At 51.3% G+C, this 20,398-nt stretch overlaps 1 protein-coding gene across 2 annotated transcripts in view; it reads left to right on the forward strand.

Annotated features, from left to right (window-relative positions):
- GPR157 (G protein-coupled receptor 157) overlaps window positions 1-16,650 on the forward strand; it is a 28,416-nt gene extending 11,766 nt beyond the window's left edge. The window contains exons 2-4 of one of the 2 annotated variants that reach the window (XM_002811537.6): window positions 5,417-5,630; window positions 11,288-11,482; window positions 12,299-16,650. In XM_002811537.6, coding sequence (XP_002811583.2) covers window positions 5,417-5,630; window positions 11,288-11,482; window positions 12,299-12,514 — 625 coding nt within the window. In that variant the 3' untranslated portion in view covers window positions 12,515-16,650. The remainder of the gene's footprint in view (window positions 1-5,416; window positions 5,631-11,287; window positions 11,483-12,298) is intronic. The other variant, XM_024243127.3, reaches the window with a different exon arrangement.
- Window positions 16,651-20,398: the final 3,748 nt, after the last annotated feature.

The following is a 20,398-nucleotide window of genomic DNA, read 5'->3' on the forward strand; positions in this document are numbered from 1 at the left end:
AAACATAGTGAGATCCCATTTTACAAAATAATAGACTGGGCATGGCGACTCATGTCTGTAATCCCAGCACTTTGAGAGGCCAGGGTGAGAAGATCACTTGAAGCCAGGAGTTCAAGACCAGCCTGGGCAATAAAGCAAGACTTTGTCTCCACAAAAAGCAAAAACTAAGCCGGGCATGGTAGCATGTGTCTGTGGTACCCCCTACTCTGGAAGTTGAGGTGAGAGGATTACTTGAGCCCGAAATTTGGAGGCTGCAGTGAGCCATGACTGTGCCACTGCACTCCAGTCTGGGCAACAGAGCAAGACCCTGTCTCTAAAATAATAATGCTTTTTTTTTTTTTTCTGAGATGGAAAAAAATTTTTTTTTTCTTCTGTCACCCAGGCTGGAGTGCAGTGGCACGATCTCGGCTCACTGCAACCTCCACCTCCCCGGTTCAATCAATGCTCCTGCCTTAGCCTCCTGAGTAGCTGGGATTACAGGCACGTGCCTCTATGCCCAGATAATTTTTCTGTATTTTTAGTAGAGACGGGGTTTCACCATGTTGGTCAGGCTGGTCTCAAACTCCTGACCTCATGATCCGCCCGCCTTGCCCTCTCAAAGTGCTGGGAATAATAAAAATTTAAAAAAAAAAAGCCATAAATACTCAAAGCTCATCGTGTCATAGCTGTTTTGCTCTTTACATGCTTGACGTTGTTGCATCTATCATATCTGTGTGGTGAAAATATATATATATAAAATTATATATATAATTACATTTAAAATATATATATATAATATATATATAATGGTGTGCTATGTGCATCTGTTTCCAACTACATGTGTCGGTGGCTGGAAATTGGCCATGGCGGAAGTATTTACACATGGAAGTTGGCAAAGACTACAAATCAAGGCTTGATTTATTGCTTTGTTGATTGTGTAGAGCAGAGGTCAGCAAAGTTTTCCTGTAAAGTAAGTGTTTTCAGCTTTGTGGGCCAGGCAGTCTCAGTTGTGACTGCTCAACTCTGCCTGAAAGCAGCGGTAGACAATCTGTAAATGACTGGGTGTGCCTGTGTTGCAATAAAACTTTATCTAAAAAAAAACAAACCGGGGGCCAGATTTGGCCTGAGAGCCACAGTTTGCTGGACCTCTGATCTAGACTTAAGAAAGTAATGGAGAAGACGTTAAAGGTATAGATTAAACTTAAGTGTTACTTATCTCTGAGCTTAAGAAGAGATGGCAGCTGTGTTGGGGCAGGCAGAAAACCCAGTATGTAAAAAAGAGGTAAGGAGAAGAGACAGGATCATGGAGCAGAAAAAAATTGAGGAAACAGTCTCCCAGTGTGGGGGGAAGAAAACTCGTACCTGATTCAGCAAAGAAGTTGCTCATGTCACCAACCAGTGACATGAGCAACCAACGTATGTCTTGTTTTCTATTTCTTCCTTATTTCATTTTCATCTCGTTAAGGGAAATGAAAGCATCAATTAACTTCATGCCACGGAGCTCTCTCATTTGCTGATTGCATCCACAGGTTGGCAAAATCCAGGGTTTGGCTGAAATCAACAAAAGCATTCTGTGAGAATCAATTAGCTGCATGAAATGGACAAGAAAGAAGGAGTATTATTGTTGTCTACTTCATTATTATTTATAAATTGTATGCTTCACATCCTGCAGGTGAAATTTATACATTTATATGTGTGTGTGTAAACATGCATACATGCACACATGCATACGTCTACGTTTTTCTGGAGAGCCAGTTGTGAAATGTTCCCAACACACCACTGTCCATGCCTGTATGTGAGTCAGTCTGGCCCAGCCTGCTTTGCAGGATCAGTGGACCATTCCACCCTCTCCATTCCCACCAGCTCCCTGATTCTACCTCTTACCTCCTCTCTCTCAGACCTTCTGTGTGTTCAAACAACCCCTCCCTGTTGATCAGGCCCATATTCTTTTATTCTTTTTTTTTTTTTTTTTTTTTGAGACGGAGTCTCGCTCTGTCACCCAGGCTGAAGTGCAGTGGCGCAATCTCGGCTCACTGCAACCTCTGCCTCTCGGGTTCAGATGATTCTCCTGCCTCAGCCTCCTGAGTAGCTGGGATTACAGGTGTGTACTGCCATGCCTGGCTAATTTAAACCCACATTCTTAACCCTTTCAAAACCCTCTGCCTATTTGACCTTCCCTTTGGTTATTTCCCAGAACAAACTCAGTATCACAGAAGAAATCTACCGCTTTGTAGCTTTAGTACTGCAACCCTAAAGTTACAGAGTGTGGGTCCGTGTGGTCCCCCGGTTTCCCATAAGGCCTGTCGGGATGCAGAGGGAGCCCAAAGGAGTGCTGTGCCGACCGTGACCCTCCCAGGCCCAACTCAGAGGGGAATCCCCTATTTGAGTGACCCCCCCCAGCTCCAGACCAGCTTCCTGCAGGGAGACTGTTCCTACATACAGTGCTCACCTCCTTCCCAGAATTCCTTAGCGGAATCCTGCAATTGTAAAGTAATGAGGAACAGCACATTATGACTGGAGGATTGGCGTGGTGGCACTTTAAGAGCCGATTTTTTTTTTTTTTTTGAGACAGAGTCTCACTTCGTCATCCAGGCTGGAGTTCAGTGGCGCAATCTCAGCTCACTGCAACCTCCACCTCCCGGATTCAAGGGATTCTCCCGCCTCAGCCTCCCACTAAGCTGGGATTACAGGGACGCACTACCACACCTGGCTAATTTTTGTATTTTTGGTAGAGACGGAGTTTCACCATGTTGACCAGGCTGGTCTCGAACTCCTGACCTCAGGTGGTCCACCTGTCTCGGCCTCCCAAAGTCCCAAAGTCCTGGGATTTGGGCGTGAGCCACCTCACCTGGCCCGTCATAAGTTTTAAAACCACCCTTTCTTACCTTTTATGGGTGTTTTGTGTGTTGAGGGGGGTGGGGGGGTTTGGTTTTTTTTTTTTTTTGAGACAGGGTCTTGCTCTGTCACCCAGGCTGGAGTGCAGTGGCATGATCTCGGCTCACCGCAACCTCTGCCTCCCAGGTTCAAGCGATTCTCCTGCCTCAGGCTCCCAAGTAGCTGGGATTACAGGCATGCACCACCACGCCCAGCTAATTTTTGTACTTTTAGTAGAGACGGGGTTTCACTCTGTTGGCCAGGCTGATCTCAAACTCCTAACCCGAAGTGTTCTGCCCACCTTGGCCTTCCAAAGTGTTGGGATTACAGGCATGAGCCACCGCGCCTGGCCTTTTGTGGTCTTTTTGCTCCTGTGTCTTTGTGACTTCCAACAGGACATGCTGCCTCCTGCCACCGAGGCCACTGAGGGTGACGTGACTCTGCCATCAGCCCTCCTGCCTTTCCCTACAGAGGCCAGTGGGGACTGGAGAACGCTGCAGAGGGGATGGTTGGCCAGGGCCCCTCTGTTCTGGAAGCATCCTGCATGAGGCCTTCCCAGTCCCAGGGAACTGACTTTTCCCTCCCATCCTCATCCCTGCCCGGCCTGCTCTGCCAGCCCTGCAGCATTTGGGAGAACCCCTTGAAGCACAGTTCTCCTGGCCTCATTCTGGCCTCAGATTCACGTTGAACTCTGATCTCATGGTTATCATAGTATCATTCCTGTTTACCTAAGGCTTTGCCCTCCAGGCACCTGACCCAGGACAGGGGTACTTGTGTCTTCTTTCCAGGACAGAAACCAGACGGGCCCCACACAGCACCAGTGTCTGCACCACAGGCCTGAACCCTGGGACAGCAGGACGTGACTCACAATAGTCACGACAGGAGCAAACACTCACATACCTGCCTGGCCATGTGCTCTGTACACACATGTATTTGTTTATTCTCATAACGACCCTACAATGACACCCTGTAGTCACTGTCGTCATCCACACTTTGCAGAGAACCTGGCATGTTGAGGCTAAATAACTTGCCCGAGCAGGGGCAGAACTGGGACTTGGATCCAGCCGGCTGCACTAAAATCCAAGCCCACTACACTAAAATCCAAGCCCACTACACTAAAATCCAAGCTCTTAACTACCTCACTACCTGCCTCTCTCAGGAGCCACTGTAGCCTTTGTGTGCTCCATTGCTGTGTAAGGAACAGGCTGGTTCAAGGACCACAGGGAAGGGGCCTACTCCTGGCTGTGTGGCTGGCTGTGGGAGAGCGCTCTAGAAAACTGAGCCTGGGCTGGACATGGTGGCTCAGGCCTATAATCCCAGCACTTTGGGAGGCTGAGACAGGTGGATCACCTGAGGTCAGGAGTTCGAGACCAGGCTGGCCAACATGGTGAAACCCTGTCTCTACTAGAAATACAAAAATTAGCCGGGCATGGTGGTGCACGCCTGTAATCTCAGCTACTTAGGAGGCTGAGGCAGGAGAATCGCTTGAACCCAGGAGGTGGAGGTTGCAATGAGCTGAGATTATGCCACTGCACTCCAGCCTGGGTGACAGAGCAAGACTCTGTCTCAAAAAAAGAAAAAAGAAAACTGAGCCCAATACTGCCCTTGGAGGGGCCCCTACCTGAGCTTTATGCTTTCAAAGGTCCCCGTTGACCCTTGCCAGTTTCCATTCCCCGCCATTGTGTAAGAAGTCCTCAAGGCCAAAGGGACGCACTGCCCAAAGCCCACGTTCCCCCTCCTAGAGCCTGCCAAAGGTAAGCAGAACCCTGGAATTCCCTGCCCAGGCAACCCTAAGCCCCCGATGTGTGCACTCCTAGACCCAAGGGCTGACCAGGGGGCGCTGATCGTTTGTGGCACATTTGCACAAGCATGGACAGGTGTTCGCACACTGGTGCCCAAGGCTTCCTGGAACAGAAACCAGACAGGCCTCACGCAGCACCAGTGTCTGCACCACAGGCCTAAACCCTGGGATAGCAGGACGTGATTCACAACAGTCATGACAGCAGCAAACACTCACACACCTGCCTGGCCCTGTGCTCTGTACACACATGTATACAAAACTCTTTTCTTTTCTTCTTTTTTTGAGATGGAGTCTCACTCTGTCACCCAGGCTGGAGCGCAGTGGCACAATCTCAGCTCACTGCAACCTCCACCTCCTGGGTTCAAACGATTCTCCTGCCTCAGCCTCCCAAGTAGCTGAGATTACAGGTGTGCACCACCACGCCCAGCTAATTTTTGTATTTCTAGTAGAGACAGGGTTTCACCATGTTGGCCGGCCTGGTCTCGAACTCTGTACACACATGTATGCAAAAGGAGCTGGGCACACGCTGGGAGCTGGCTGTCCCACATCACTCCATTCTAATGCCACTCCCCAAAGAATTCTAAAGTAGAGCCAGGCTCCTGGGGCAACACCTACCCCTTCTTATGTTCCAGGGCCACTGTGCCATCCAGGCTCCAGAGGGCATCCCCTTTCTGAAGGGCGTCCTCTGTCATTTTCGTGAGGATTGACATTGCCTGGAGCCATGGCCTGACCCCGATGCCTCTTTCTCTCCTCCTTCCTCAGCTGGGGTGTCCCGCTGGTCATCACCATGGCAGCCGTCGCCCTGAAGAAGATTGGCTATGACGCCTCGGACGTGTCTGTGGGCTGGTGCTGGATCGACCTGGAGGCCAAAGACTGCGTCCTGTGGATGCTGCTGACGGGGAAGCTGTGGGAGATGCTGGCATACGTGCTGCTGCCTCTGCTGTACCTCCTGGTCCGGAAGCACATCAACAGAGCGGTAGGCGCTGCCCTCAGAGCTCAGGGCCCTCTGCATGGCCGCTGTGCCCAGGTGCAAGGCCTGGCACTGAGTTTGGCCACCCGAGGGGACAGGCTGCGTCTCTGGGGACAGAACCAGTGATGGGCCGGGGGGGACCAGGCACTTACTGTGTACCAGACACCATGCAGCATGCTGTGTTACACGGATCGTGCATTGGTTCCCGCTGCCCCGTTAGGAGCCGGGTCCTGTTACTCCTTTGGAGATAAGGAAACGAGGCTTAGCCGATGAAGGGCCTGTGGGGGCACAGGGCCGCTGTGGACAGGGCTGCTGTGTCCTCGGTCACGGCCCTCTCCTGCCCCCTGGTGGACGGCCTGTGGTGGCTGCTTAAACTTGAGGAATTTAGCTAAAAGGTGAGGACGGACCCAAGGCCGGGCTGCCCCAGGGGAAGGGAGGACTGTGGAATTTCACAATCAGTGATGCAAAATAACTCACCTAACTTTTCCTAGTGATTTATTATATCCTAAATGGCAGGGTTTTCCGGAATTCAGAAATGAGTAGGCTGGGCTGGCTGGAGAGCCTAGGAAAGAATGGCTTTCCTCTGACACCTTGGCCCAGTTCCTCCTTGTTCCTGCCTCCCAGTCTGCACATGTGGAACTAGGGGCTTCCTCCTGGCCACAAGCAAACGCCTGCAAAAGGCCACAGATTAACCCATTCTGTGATCCACTCGGTCACTCATTCTGTGTGTTATTTTAGTTTTATTTATTTATTTATTTTTGAGACAGGGTCTTGCTCTGTCGCCCAGGTTGGAGTGCAGTGGCACGGTCTCGGCTCACTGCAACCTCTGCCTCCCAGGTTCAAGTGGTTCTCCTGCCTCAGTCTCCCGAGTAGCTGGGATTATAGGCACGTGCCACCACGCCCAGCTAATTTTTGTTCTTTTAGTAGAGGCAAGGTTTCACCATGTTGGCCAGGCTGGTCTCGAACTCTTGACCTCAAGTGATCCGCCCGCCTCGGACTCCCAAAATGCCGGGATTACAGGTGTGAGCCACCGCGTCCGGCCTCATTCAGTATGTTTTTACTGAGCATCTCCTAGCACCAAAGTGCTGTATAGCATAGGAGTTTATCTTGAGGACTCGGACATGGATCCCACCCTCTGGGAGAGAGGCAGAAGTGCAAGTAACTACGGGCAAAGATTCAATGTGAGGAGTGGCTGGGGCAGTAAGATAGGTCCAGAGGAAATGCTCTAAATTCAGACTTCCGGGCTCATCCTGCAGGCTTGCTGGTGTGAGTCCCTGTGTTTCTATTTGCCCTCCGAGTTTTCAGGGCTGAAATTGTAGGAGGGTGTGTACCCATCTTGTAAGCCATTCTGTCCACCCAGCAGCCGTTTCTGAGTCAGGATGCACCTTGTGGCTGTGGCCATCTGGACACCTAATCCCCACCCTCCACTCCCGTTGTGTCTTTTCGCGTCAAAACCTTTAGCTTTCTCTTTTCTTCTTGCTTGGAAATGTAACCAGTTCTTACCCGCCCTAGACCCCGCTTCTGCCTCAGGTGGAGTCCTTGCTGGAGATGGCTGTGGGACTTCCCATTGGTCTGAAATCTTCTTTTTGGACTGGGTGCAGTAGCTCATGCCCATAATCCCAACAGTTTGGGGGGGCTGAGGTGGGTGGATCACTTGAGGTCAGGAGTTCCAGACCAGTGTGGCCAACACAGTGAAACCCTGTCTCTACCAAAAATACAAAAATTAGCTGGATGTGGTGGCACACACCTGTAGTCCCAGCTACTCGGGAGACTGAAGCGGGAGAATCACTTGAACCCAAGAGATGGAGGTTGCGGTGAGCCGAGATTGCGCCACTGCACTCCAGCCTGGGCGACAGAGCGAGACTCCACCTCAAAAAAAATAAATAAAAATTAAAATTAAGGCTGGGCATGGTGGCTCACGCCTGTAATCCCAGCACTTTGGGAGGCCGAGGCAGGTAGATCACCTGAGGTCAGGAGTTCAAGACCAGCCTGGCCAACATGGTGAAACCCCATCTCTAATAAAAATACAAAAATTAGCCGGGCGTGGTGGCAGGTGCCTGGAATCCCAGCTAGTGAGGAGGCTGAGGCAGGAGAATCATGTGAACCCAGGAGGCAGAGGTTGCAGTGAGCCGAGATTGCACCATTGTACTCTAGCCTGGGCCACAGAGCGAGACTCCATCTCAAAAAAAAAAAAAAACTCCGTCTCTATGAAAAATACAAAAAATTAGCTGAGCATGGTGGCAGGCACCTGTAGTCCCAGCTACTCAGGAGGCTGAGGTAGGAGAATGGTGTGAACCCGGGAGGCGGAGCTTGCAGTGAGCTGAGATCGCGCCACTGTACTCCAGCCTGGGCAACAGAGAGACTCCGTCTCAAAAAAAAAATTAGCTGCTGTGCTGTGCATGTCTATAGTCCCAGCTACTTGAGAGGCTGAGACAGTGAAGCAGGAGGATCACTTGAGCCTGGGAGTTCACTGTATTCCAGCCTGGGTGACAGAGTGAGACCCTGTCTCAAAAAAAAGAAAAAATGAAATCATCTTTTGTCTTCTTCTAGACTTTTATTCGTAGTCGGTCTCCTGCCCGGGTGATGGATGCCCTTCTCACCTCCTCTTCTTTTCCACTGCCCTGGAAAGTTTCTGGGACCCCTGATGAAGGATCCCAGGCGCTCTGCCAGGCCCTGCCCAGGACTCTCCTCTACAGATGCCCTTTGTGTGTCTTTCTTTCTGCCTTTCCTTTGGCAGGGCAGGAAGCCTGCAGGGCTGAGGCTGACCCTTACGGGTGACAATGGGTCCTCTTTTCCAAATCAACAAGTGTTTCAGAAAAACGGGATAGAAGTGGGCAGGGAGCTGAGAATGTGCTAGTTGCCTCTAGCTAGGAAAGAGCCAAGAATCGGTGAGCTGGGACAGGCACCGCTAGGAGCAGACAGTAGCCAAGCTAGTGGGCAGTTCCTGCAGCTGCCCCACCCTGTAGCTCCCCTACTGGTTTCGGAGGGGTGAAGCGGGACTGCCAGCTCCCTGGGCTGCTGCTAAAAGCCACAGGGGGAGGGGGAGGGGGAGGGGGTGGAGGGAGGAGGAGGAGGAGGAGGAGGAGGAGGAGGAGGAAGGCGGCTCTGAGCAGGTTAGTTGCAGAAGATTGGGGGCTGAGAGAAACCACGATGCACCAGTGACTCCACAAGACACCAGGTGCTGGTAGAATACCTTGGGCGTCTCCCCTCCCCTGGGCCTTCAGCATCCCAGGCACAGGACCGGCTCAAAAATGCATTTTTTGTTTTTGGGGCAGCGTCTCACTGTGTTGCCCAGGCTGGAGTGCAGTGGCTCAATCTTGGCTCACTGCAACTTCCACCTCTGGGTTCAAGCTGTTCTTCCACCTCAGTCTCCTGAGTAGCTGGGACTACAGGTGTGTGCCACCACACCTGGCTAATTTTGTTTTTGTTTTTAAGGCAGAATCTTGCTCCGTTGCCCAGGTTGGAGTGTAATGGCAAATCTGAGCTCACTGTAACCTCTGCCTCCCGGGTTCAAGCAATTCTCATGCCTCAGCCTCCCAAGTAGCTGGAACCACAGGTGTGCACCACCATGTCTCGATAATGTTTTTGTATTTTTAGCAGAGACAGGTTTCACCATTTTGGCCAGCCTGGTCTTGAACTCCTGGCCTCAAGTGATCCAGACCATCTTAGCCTCTCAAAGTGCTGGGATTACAGGCGTGAGCCACTGCACCCGTGCCTAGCCTAATTTTGTATTTTTAGTAGAGTCGGGGTTTCACCATGTTGGCAAGGCTGGTCTTGAACACCTGGCCTCAAGTAATCTGCCTGCCTCAGCCTCTCAAAGTGCTGGGACTACAGGCATGAGCCACTGCTCCTGGCCAACGCCCACCTAATTTTTAAATTTTTTGTAGAGACAGTGTCTCATTCTGTTGCCCAGGTTACTCTCAAATTTCTGGGCTCAAGCGATCCTCCTGCCTTGACCTCCCAAAGTGCTGCAATTTCAGGCATGAGCCACCACTCCTGGCCAAAAAAAAGCACATCTTCATCATGAGCGGTTTCATCTATTTTTACAAATTCAGCTTTGATCTGGAAGGAGTCTCCTCCTTCCTCTCATGAAAGACATTCCCAGGAGGAAAGCCAAGGCTGGCTCAAGCTCACGTTTTTGTTCTCCTTCTGGAGAGGAGGTGGGTGGGCTGGGGGTACAGCAGGCCCTCCTTGTGCAGGGAGGGGGCTTGCATTCTGGAGGGGAGGACGATGATAAGCAATAAGCCCAAGGAACAAGGGTGAATGACATCCTGGGACTGAGGGTGAGACAAACTATGGGAAACAGACTAAAATAAAGAGCGGAACGTGAGGATGGGACTGTCTAGGAAGTGCATGTGCAGTTATTTATGTATTTATTTATTTACTTGTTTATTTTTGAGCTGGAGTTTTGCTGTTGCCCAGGCTGGAGTGCAGTGGCGCAATCTGGGCTCACTGCAACCTCCATCTCCCAGGTTCAAGCGATTCTCCTGCCTCAGCCTCCCAAGTAGCTGGGATTACAGGCACGTGCCACCACAACCAGCTAATTTTTGTATTTTTAGTACAGATGGGGTTTCACCATGTTGGCCAGTCTGGTCTCGAACTCCTGACTTCAAGCAATCTGCCCGCCTCGGCCTCCCAAAGTGCTGGGATTCCAGGCATGAGCCTTTGCGCCCAGCCTCTGTGCAGTTTAAATAGGGGTGTCGGGCCTTATCTAGAAGGTGCTGCTTGAGCAAAATCTTGAAGAGGGCAGGGGGGGAAATGGAGACGGGCATTCCAGAGCAAGGGAGCAGCCAGTGCGGAGCCCTGGGGCGGGGGTGCTGCATGTCTGCAGCATAACAAGGAGGTCGGTGTGGCTGCAGGGTTGGCCCCGCTGTGACCATAAGGGTTGGTCCCGCTGTGACCGTAAGGAGTGTGTGGAGTGAGGAGCGCTGAAGAGCCCTGAGTGGAGGACTCACTGGAGCAGACTCGTGTTTTCAAGCAGCCCTGCTGCTTCTGTGTTGAGAATGGACTGCAGGGGGGAGCAGGACGGGGTGGCAGAAGTGGAGGAGGGAGCCCATCCAGAGACGTGGTGACATGGCCTGGACATGGGGGCAGTGGCAGAAGGTGGCAGAAGTACCCAGAGTTTGGATCTGTTTTGAAGTTAGAGGTCGGCACGGTTGCAGCTCATGCCTGTAATCCCAGCACTTTGAGAGGCCGAGGCAGGAGGATTGCTTGAGTTCAAGAGTTTGAGATCAGCCTGGGCAACATAGGGAGACCCTGCATCTATTTTAAACAAAAAAAGAGGGTGCAAGACTTGCTGGGGATCAGATGTAGGCTATGGGACAAAGAGAGGTGAAAACAGAGCCCCAAGGCTTTGGCCTGGGCAACAAGAAAGCTGTTGTTTCCATGAGCTGAGACCGGGAAGGGAGCATTGGCCTCAGGGGTCGAGATCCGTCTTCCATCTTGGATATGAACTGTTTCAGATGACTTCGAGACCTCCATGTGGAGATGGGGACTGGGCAGAGGATCTAGCAGTCAGGGTTCAGGAGAAGGATCCAGGCTCCACCACACACCTCCCCTGCCTCCCTGAGCTAGTTCAAGTCCTGGGAAGACCTGGGCAGCCTGGGTGGACGTGGCGGGAGGGTGCCCATCCACTCAAGTCTGCCCTCGCTGTCCCCACACAGCACACGGCACTCTCTGAGTACCGGCCCATCCTCTCCGAGGAGCACCGCCTGCCGCGCCACTCCTCCGTGGCAGACAAGAAGCTGGTGCTCATCCCACTCATCTTCATCTGCCTCCGGGTCTGGAGCACCGTGCGGTTCGTGCTGACCCTCTGTGGCTCCCCGGCGGTGCGGACGCCGGTGCTGGTGGTTCTGCATGTAGGTCTGCCCTCCCTGGCCCTTGTCATCCCTGCCCCCAGAGGAGACACAGCCTGATTCCTTCCCGCAGCACAGTGGCTGCACCCCAGTGTCGGCCAAGGCACAGCTTCACGGAGGAGCTCAGCCCCACTGTGCTGTGCCTTCCTCTCTGCCCGAGACAGGGCCTTGAAGAGAGAAGGCAGAGTGGGATCAGTGTGGTCCGGGGTGGTGAGGTGCTCACCAGTGACCTAGGAGTAGCCCCAGGAGAGTTGACTGATCCTGGGTCCTTCCCAGCCAAGAAGACTTGGAGCCCTGCTGAAGGCCCATTGCCAAGGTCATCCCAGATCAGCCATGGCGGGGAGGATGGGGGGAGGTTCTGGGGTACACAGCACTTCCCAGCTACCCCATGTGTGTGCATGTATGCGTGTGTGTGTGTTTCTCAGCCATTTCTCTGTCTTTTTTGCGGGGGGTGGGGACAGAGTCTGGCTCTGTCACCCAGGTTGGAGTGCAGTGGTGGGATCTCGGCTCACTGCAACTTCTGCCTCCTGGGTTCAAGCAATTCTCCTGCCTCAACCTCCGTGTCGCTGGGACTACAGGCGCCCACCACCACACCAAGCTAATTTTTGTATTTTCAGTAGAGACAGGGTTTCACCATGTTGGCCAGGCTGGTCTTCAACTCCTGACCTCAAGTGATCTGCCCACTTCAGCCTCCCAAAGGGCTGGGATTACAGGTGTGAGCCACTGCACCCAGCCTAGCTGTTTCTCTTAATTGGAACAGCGCGTGTGTTTCTGAGACCAACTCTAGCCCCGTGCTCACAGCTCCTTTTCTCCCGGCAGGGTATCGGGAACACGTTTCAGGGAGGTGCCAACTGCATCATGTTCGTCCTCTGCACCCATACCGTCCGAACTCGGCTCTTCTCTCTCTGTTGCTGCTGCTGCTCTTCTCAGCCTCCCACCAAGAGCCCGGCTGGCACTCCCAAGGCTCCCGCGCCTTCCAAGCCAGGAGAATCTCAGGAATCCCAAGGGACCCCAGGGGAACTTCCAAGCACCTGAGCTTTTGTCCTTTCTAGTTCTGTGCATAGGTGCTGCCTTCCTGGGGGTAGGTGCTTCTGTGAGTCCCTGCTGCAGGGGCAGAAGTGCATGTCTGCTGCACCGGAAGCCCCCACTATTGATGCTCTTGGCTCCATTGGGGGAGCAGCTGCCAACTCAGCTTCTTCTACCTCCTAGATCCTCGGGCAGCAAGTTCCACCGGTACCAGTGTCCTGGCCCACTGGGGTGGGCGTTCATCTGCATAAGAGTAGCAATGAGATTCAGGGAAACCAGTGGTCCACGATTGCAGCCACGGTGCCTCCACCCGGTGGACCTTGGTGTCCTGAGGACCACACAGCACTGTTTACAATTTGAGGGACCCGCATCTGTGCACCTATCCTCTGTGTGATTAAATAAGCTGTCAGGGGCCCCAGAGATGTGTCCCCATCCAGACATCATGGAGCAGATTCCTGGCTGGTCAGGGTGTTAAGATTCTCTGGAGAACCCGGCTTTCCTTGGAGACTTTGCTCAACAGAGGAACCAGTTGCCATTCACCAGGTTGAAGGTTCCCCTGAGGTTGCATGGTGACCACCAGGGGTGAGCACAGCCCAGCGCAGCTGCTCAGGGACAGCAGTCTCCCCGGGCCTCCTGGCCTCTCCCTCCGTGGGCTGCTAACCCTTGCTGTAGCTTGGGTTTGAGTGTCAAGCACAGGCCAGAATCCACACTCCTGTCCCCACCTGTCAATCACTTGAGACACAGGTTCCCTCCTTCCAAGGCTGGAACAAGGGCAGGAAGAGGCATCTCAGGGAACCCCCAAAGACCCCACTGTCTCTCCAGCTCCTTTCTTAGAATCCTCCTGTTCTTGGGGAGACCAAAGGGGGTGAGTGGAGAGGGGTTCTGTCTTATTTACTTCTTAGTTTAGTTTTTTGTAAGTAAAGCGGCCGGAGAGATGAGTAATCCAAATATGATTCCTCAGGCCAGGCACGGTGGCTCACACCTGTAACCCCAGCACTTTGGGAGGCCAAGGCGGGCGGATCACCTGAGGTCAGGAGTTCGAGACCAGCCTGGCCAACATGGTGAAACCCTGTCTCTACTAAAAATACAAAAATTAGCTAGGCGTGGTGATGCACGCCTGTAATCCCAGGTCCTTGGGAGGCTGAGGCAGGAGAATCACTTGAACCTGGGAGGCAGAGGTTGCAGTGAGCCAAGACCACACCATTGCACTCTACCCTGGGCAACAAGAGTGAAACTCGGTCTCAAACAAACAAATTCGATTCCTTCCTAAAGGTGAAGGTTTTAAGATTCAGAGTCAGCTTTTTTTTTTTTTTTTTTTTTGAGAAGGAGCCTCATTCTGTCGCCCAGAGCTGGTGGTGCGTGCCTGTAGTCCCTACTACTCAGGAGGCTGAGACGGGAGGATCCCTTGAGCCCAGGAATTTGAGGCTTCGTTGAACTGGGATGGCACCACTGCCACTCCAGCCTGGGCAACAGCAGGACCCTGTCTCAAAAAAAGAAAAAAAAAAAAAAAAAAGGATTCAAAAGGATTCAGCTGTTTTGATATTCAGTTGGGGTAAGTGGCGGCATGGATCATGGAGCGATTATTTACATTTAAAAGAAAAGAATTGAAAGTAAGCACCTGTATCTCTATTTTTATTCTGTGGCTCTTCCACAAATGCTTTCGTCTTATTTCAGAAAACAGCTTCTGTGTTCAGTCGCAGGAGCCATCGGCAAAGACTGGAAGTGGAAATGCTACCTCCAGGGTCTTGGTGAGAGAAAGTACGGCTTTACCTGATAGGTGATTTCCCTTGGAATCCATCAGAACTCGACAGAGCGTGATTTTCTGAGCCTAGTAAAATGGTTCTGAATCAAAACTGAAGTCACGCTGTGCTACCGATCCCTGTTTGACTCTCAAAACCAAAATCTGTATCAGGAAAGGAATAATCATTTAGCAGACTGAGTCCAAAATGCTCATTTTGGGTTTCCTGTGAAAATGGATTTCTTTTTGTTTCTTTCTTTTTTTTTTTTTTTTTTTTTTGAGATGGAGTCTCACTCTATTGCCCAGGCTGGTGTGCGGTGGTGTGATTTTGACTCACTGCAACCACCGCCTCCCAGGTTCGAGCGATTCTCCTGCCTCCCAATCCCAAGCTGCTGGGATTACAGGCATGCGCCACCATGCTCGGCTAATTTTTTGTATTTTTAGTAGAGACGGGTTTTCACCATTTTGGCCAGGCTGGTCTCGAATTCCTGACCTCAGGTGATCCATCTACCTCAGCCTCCCAAAATGCTTCAATTGCAGGCATGAGCCACTGTGCCTGTCCAAGAAAACAGATTTCTTGATGGAAATTAAAGAGACAAACATCCCCTTAGGATTGAAAGAGAGCTCTGGGCTGCTCCAGGGAAAGCCACTTGGCAGAAATAGCCTCTGTAAGTGAATTCTGGATTCCCCTAAAGACATTAACAGCAAATCTCTGGGTATGTCTCTGGTAAAGACCCTCACTTGAGCTTCTAGAAGGGAGCAAAAATTCAGGAATTTGCTTGCTGCAGAAGAACATGATTTACAGGTAAAGGAGAAAAGGCAATACTAGGCCACAGAGGAATGGTGTTACAATCAACCCTGCTCAGCAGGGGCCTCTGGAGCCCTCCCTGCTGTACCCGAGCCAGGGCTGAGACATGGCTCCCCAAATGGGCTGGCTGTGGTCAGGAAAGGCCTGTAGAGGGAGCTGAGGGCTCAGAAAACACCTGCTCCTGGTGCCCGGGCTCAGATTCTCATTCCATTTCTTTGATGCCACTGGCCACTCTCTCTGCTTTTGTAAAAACCTCCAAAAAGTTACACATCGGGTATCTCTATTCAGCTTCCTCCGCTGCCCACCTCTTGCCACAGACGAATGATCACTGTGAATGGTGGTGACCAGATGGGCAGGGCAGGGGCTTGTCTGAGTGCCTTAGCCCAGGCCTCTGGCCCACCGACCTTGAAAACAGCAATATCGCCTCCTTCTTAGATCCAGTTACCAAGTCAGTCTAGCTGGGTGGGTAGTGCTCAGACAGAAACGCTGCATGGGAAGGAAGTCACATCCAAAAGTCCAGGAGGGGGCCAGGCGCAGTGGCTCATGCCTGTAATCCCAGCACTTTGGGAGACCAAGGTGGGCAGATCACCTGAGGTCAGGAGTTTGAGACCAGCCTGGCCAACATGGTGAAACCCTGTTTCTACTAAATATACAAAAAAAGAAAAAAAAAAATAGCTGGACGTGGTTGCGTGTGCCTGTAGTGCCAGCTACTCAGGAGGCTGAGGCAGAATTGCTTGAACCCAGGAGGCAGAGGTTGCAGTGAGCAAAGACTGCACCACTGCACTCCAGCCTGGGTGACAGAGCGAGACTCCATCTCAAAAAATAAAACAAGTCCAGGAGGGACTGTTACTTCTGTTACTTCTTTTTAGTTTATTTATTTTTGTGAGGCAGGGTTTTGCTGTCTGGAGCATCACACCCAGTCTGGAGTGCAGTGATGCAGTCATGGCTCACTGCAGCCTCCACCTCCCAGGCTCAAGTGATCCTCCCACCTCAGCTCCCTGAGAAGCTGGGACCACAGGTCTGGCTAAATTTTGATTTTTTGTAGAGACAAGGTTTTGCCATGTTGCACAGTCAGATCTGGAACTCCTGGACTCAAGCGAGGGGCTGTTACATTTGATCAGGGCAAAAGGGGCTGTGCTCCTTGGACACTTCGCACAGCCCCAGTGGACTTCTTTCTCCTCCGTTAGTGTGGTTAATGTTCATCTGCCTGCATCCCTGAGTCACCCAAGTGTAACCTCAGCCATAACACGTATTGCAGCCGGAACAGTGTCCTCAGCTCAGCGTCCCTCTCCCGTGCACTTTCTGAACTTTGGTCTTTTAACCAGGTTTACCAGCTGCTTTCTGCCTCTTTGTGCTTTTGAGGTTTTTTTGGTTTGTTTGTTCTGTTTTGTTTTTAAATAAAGATTATTATTTGGCCCAGGCTGAGGGTGCAAACAACTCTTCACGTGTCCACGACAAGAAAAATTGTTTTTACAAACTTCTAGTCGTGGCATCAAAAGTGTGAGTTTTTGCACGTGCAAAATTGTAATGCAAGCCCTGACTGGGTGGAAGCTGAAGTCTTGCTGTTTTAAATTAAATAAATAAATTATTTTTCTCCTATGTGTTTGGTAAACTGATTGCCTCCTGATGTGTTGTGCAGGGCGGGGAGGGGGCGGTTGCAGGACAGGTGGCTCGCATTGGCCTGTGTTGCTGTGGTTCCAGAGCCTACCGTGAGGCTGAGACCTGGAGAAGACAGCTCTGCCCTTCTCTCTTGGCAAATGTAGCTAACGAGGCAGCCGCCCTGTTGGCATAGCCAGCTTCCCCTGAGTTTGCCTAATAAAGATCATGGGGGTGGAGAGATAGGGAGAGGGTATTAGAATACAGATTCCTGGGCTTTGTCCACAAAGTTGGTGCTTACCAGGGGAATGAAAGGCACTCCTATAGCAGGACCATAGTGTAACCGCCCAGTGGGTTCACCTTGCCTGCTGCCTAGATAGAGCCGATGAGGGTCAACAGGTCCAAGTTCCAAGCACCCATGACTTGGGGCTGAACTTGATTAAGAGAGATGCTCCAGGGCTGAGCTGCCGACCCCTTCACCCTTCATGCATGGTTGTATCACGCATGTGGTGACCCGCTGCAGCTGCGTCTGCAGGCCTCCTGGTGGTCAGGGACTGCTGGGACACCAGGGTCTCTTCTTGGAAGGGAGCAGCCCTTCAAACGCATCTATTGGAGCTGGCTGCCTTGCTTTGTGATTTGCAGGTCTGCACTGGCTATGCTGCTCCACCTTCCGGTCATAGTTTTCTTGAAACTGCCCCACCTTGGGAATTTTGCTGCCAAAAGCTCCTAAACTTTCTTCCACTGTCTGGATTTTGTGCAGTTAAAGCTGCACTGAGGAGAATGGCGTGAACCCGGGAGGCAGAGATCGCAGTGAGCCGAGATCACATCACTGCACTCCAGCCTGAGTGACAGAGCGAGACTCCGTCTCAAAAAACAAACAAAACAACAAAAACTGCATTGAATAGCCCTGAGAAGTAGCATCTTGAATTTGGTTATTAAGGTACAACATACACAAACTTAAGTAATACTAAAATAGCAGGCCTGGTCCTGCTACTTTGACGCGACCACCCTGAGATTTGTTAACTATTCTCTCTTGCCTTTGTCTTTGCATCTCTAAACTTGATGCTATGTGCTTACCTGGGAGAAAATGGAAGCATCCCCTCCCGGCCCTGTCCTGTGACCCTCCACTCATCAACTGCCATGCGCCTTTCCCTTTCCATCTGTCTCCCCTCAATGACCTTTTGTCACCTCTTCCCTGACCTCTTCTCCGGAGTTCTCTTTGCCTTCCTCACCCCAGCAAATGCAGCATGCATTCAGAATCCAGGCTCCATGTTCCACACTGCTCCACACCGTTCCCTCTTGCCTGACCCTTCTGCTTCTGCCCATATGCAGCTCACGCCCCACAGGGTCACCTCCTTCTGCTCCCATAGACTTCTAAGCGGGTCTTTGGGATGCCACAGTCTCTGCAGAAACCATAAGTCCCAGGGACCACTCTACCAGGCATTTTCCCCAGAGCCTGCCAGGCTCCTGGCACAGAGTCAGGCTGTATCCAAGGGTCAGCCCAGCATGCAGCTGAGGCTTAGATCTTGCACGTAGGAAAAGCTATAGCAGGAGAAGCTTTGGGGGAAAGGTGGACCACTTTCTGAATGAAGCACGTGGGTCTAGAAACAATTACTCACGTGTTGGAGGAGAGTCCAGAATCCAGGCTCCACGAGGAAAAGGATTTGCCAGATGTGGCGGGGTCGGGACATTGTCACTAGCTAATAGCTGGTGTTTCCTGAGTGCTTACCCTGTGTCAGGCCAGATATGAAGTTGCCTTTCTGTGGGCAGGATCCTGGAACCTGCACGGGTCATAGGCCCATGGAGTTGGCACTGCCTGTACACAAGACAAAGCTGGCGCTTACCAGGGAAGTGAAAGGCACTCCTATTGCAGGGCCCTAGTGTAACCGCCCAGTGGGTTCACCTCGTCCGCTGCCTAGACAGAGCCGATTTATCAAGACAGGGGAATTGCAATAGAGAGAGCGATTCACACAGAGCCAGCTGTGTGGGAGACCAGAGTTTTATTATTATTCCAATCGGTCTCCCAGAGCATTTGGGGATCGAGTTTTTAAAGGTAATTTGGTGGGTGGGGAGGGGCCAGTGAGTTGGGAGTGCTGATTGGCTGGGTCAGAGATTAAATCATAGGGAGTTGAAGCTGTCCTCTTGTGCTGAGTCAGTTCCTGGGTGAGGGCCACAAGATGAGATGGGCCAGTTTATCAATTTGGTGCCAGCTGATCCATCAAGTGCAGGGTCTGCAAAATATCTCAGGCACTGACCTTAGGTTTTACAATAGTGATGTTACGCCTAGGAGCAATTTGGGGAGGGTCAGAATCTTGAATCCTCAGCTGCATGACTGCTAAACCATAATTTCTAATCTTTTGGCTAACAAGAAGGGGGTCTACTTTGAGAAAAGGGCTGCTATCTTCTTTTTTCTAAACTATAAACTAAGTTCCTCCCCAGGTTAGTTCAGCCCATGCCCAGGAATGAACAAGAACAGCTTGGAGGTCAGAAGGAAGATGGAGTTGGTTAGGTCAGATCTCTTTCACCGTCTCAGTCATAATTTTGCAGTGGCAGTTTCACTAGCAGGATCTCAGAGTAGGAGAGAACAACATTGGGGTATTCTTTTTTTTTTTTTTTGAGACGGAGTCTTGCTCTGTCGCCCAGGCTGGAGTACAGTGGCGCGATCTCGGCTCATCGCAACCTCCAACTCCCAGGTTCAAGCAGTTCTCCTGCCTCAGCCTCCCTAGTAGCTGGGAGTACAGGCACGAGCCACCACACCTGGCTAATTTAATTTTTGTATTTTTAGTAGAGACAGGGTTTAGCCATGTTGGCCAGGCTGGTCTTGAACTCCTGACCTTGTGATCCACCTGCCTCTGCCTCCCAAAGTGCTGGGATTACAGACGTGAGCCACCACGCCTAGTCCATATTTTTGAAGATCAAAACATATAGTTTCAGATGAGTCTTTCAGCCTTCTTGGGATTAGCAAATCGTGATGTAATCCTTTCACATATGTGAGCACAGCATGATGAGGATTTGCTGGTGGCTAGTTGAATGAGTTTTGAGTCTAAGCTATCATTGGATGCTTTCTATTGAAGAGCTGATGAATCTTTCCAGGAAGTTCCTGGAGTGAACCATAAAGTTATTTGCAGCATTTGTCTTGCAAGACAAGAATCTCCTGGGCATAGTGAAGTGATATTGATGAAGGCAGCCATGTGTTTATCAAGTCATCTTACAGTAGACAAGCTGAGGGGATGGCTTTGATTCTCCAAGGAAAGGAGAAGCAGGTGGATCCCGACGACCAGGTTTGCGAACGACGAGGCTCTGGAAAGAGAGAGACTGGGTTCCAACTATGGCTCCATTGTTTATTATACTTGATCTTGGCCACAAGGCCAAGAAGTGGACTCTCTCTTTTATTTATTTATTTATTTATTTTTTTGGAGAGGGAGTCTTGCTCTGCTGTCCAGGCTGGAGTGCAATGGTGTGATCTTGGCCTACTGCAACCTTCACTTCCTGGGTTCAAGCAATTCTCCTGCCCCAGCCTTCCATGTAACTGAGACTACAGGCACGTGCTACCATGCCCAGCTAATTTTTGTATTTTTAGTAGAGATGGGGTTTTGCCATGTTGGCCAGGCTGGTCTTGAACTCCTGACCTCAGGTGATCCACCTGCCTCAGCCTCCCAAAGTGCTAGGATTACAGGCATGAGCTGCTGCACCTGGCCCATTATTTATCCTCGTATTACTCTGAGAAAATGTTGACCTCACTCAGCCACAG

The sequence above is a fragment of the Pongo abelii genome, chromosome 1, assembly GCF_028885655.2.
Source record: "Pongo abelii isolate AG06213 chromosome 1, NHGRI_mPonAbe1-v2.0_pri, whole genome shotgun sequence".
NCBI lineage: Eukaryota > Metazoa > Chordata > Mammalia > Primates > Hominidae > Pongo > Pongo abelii.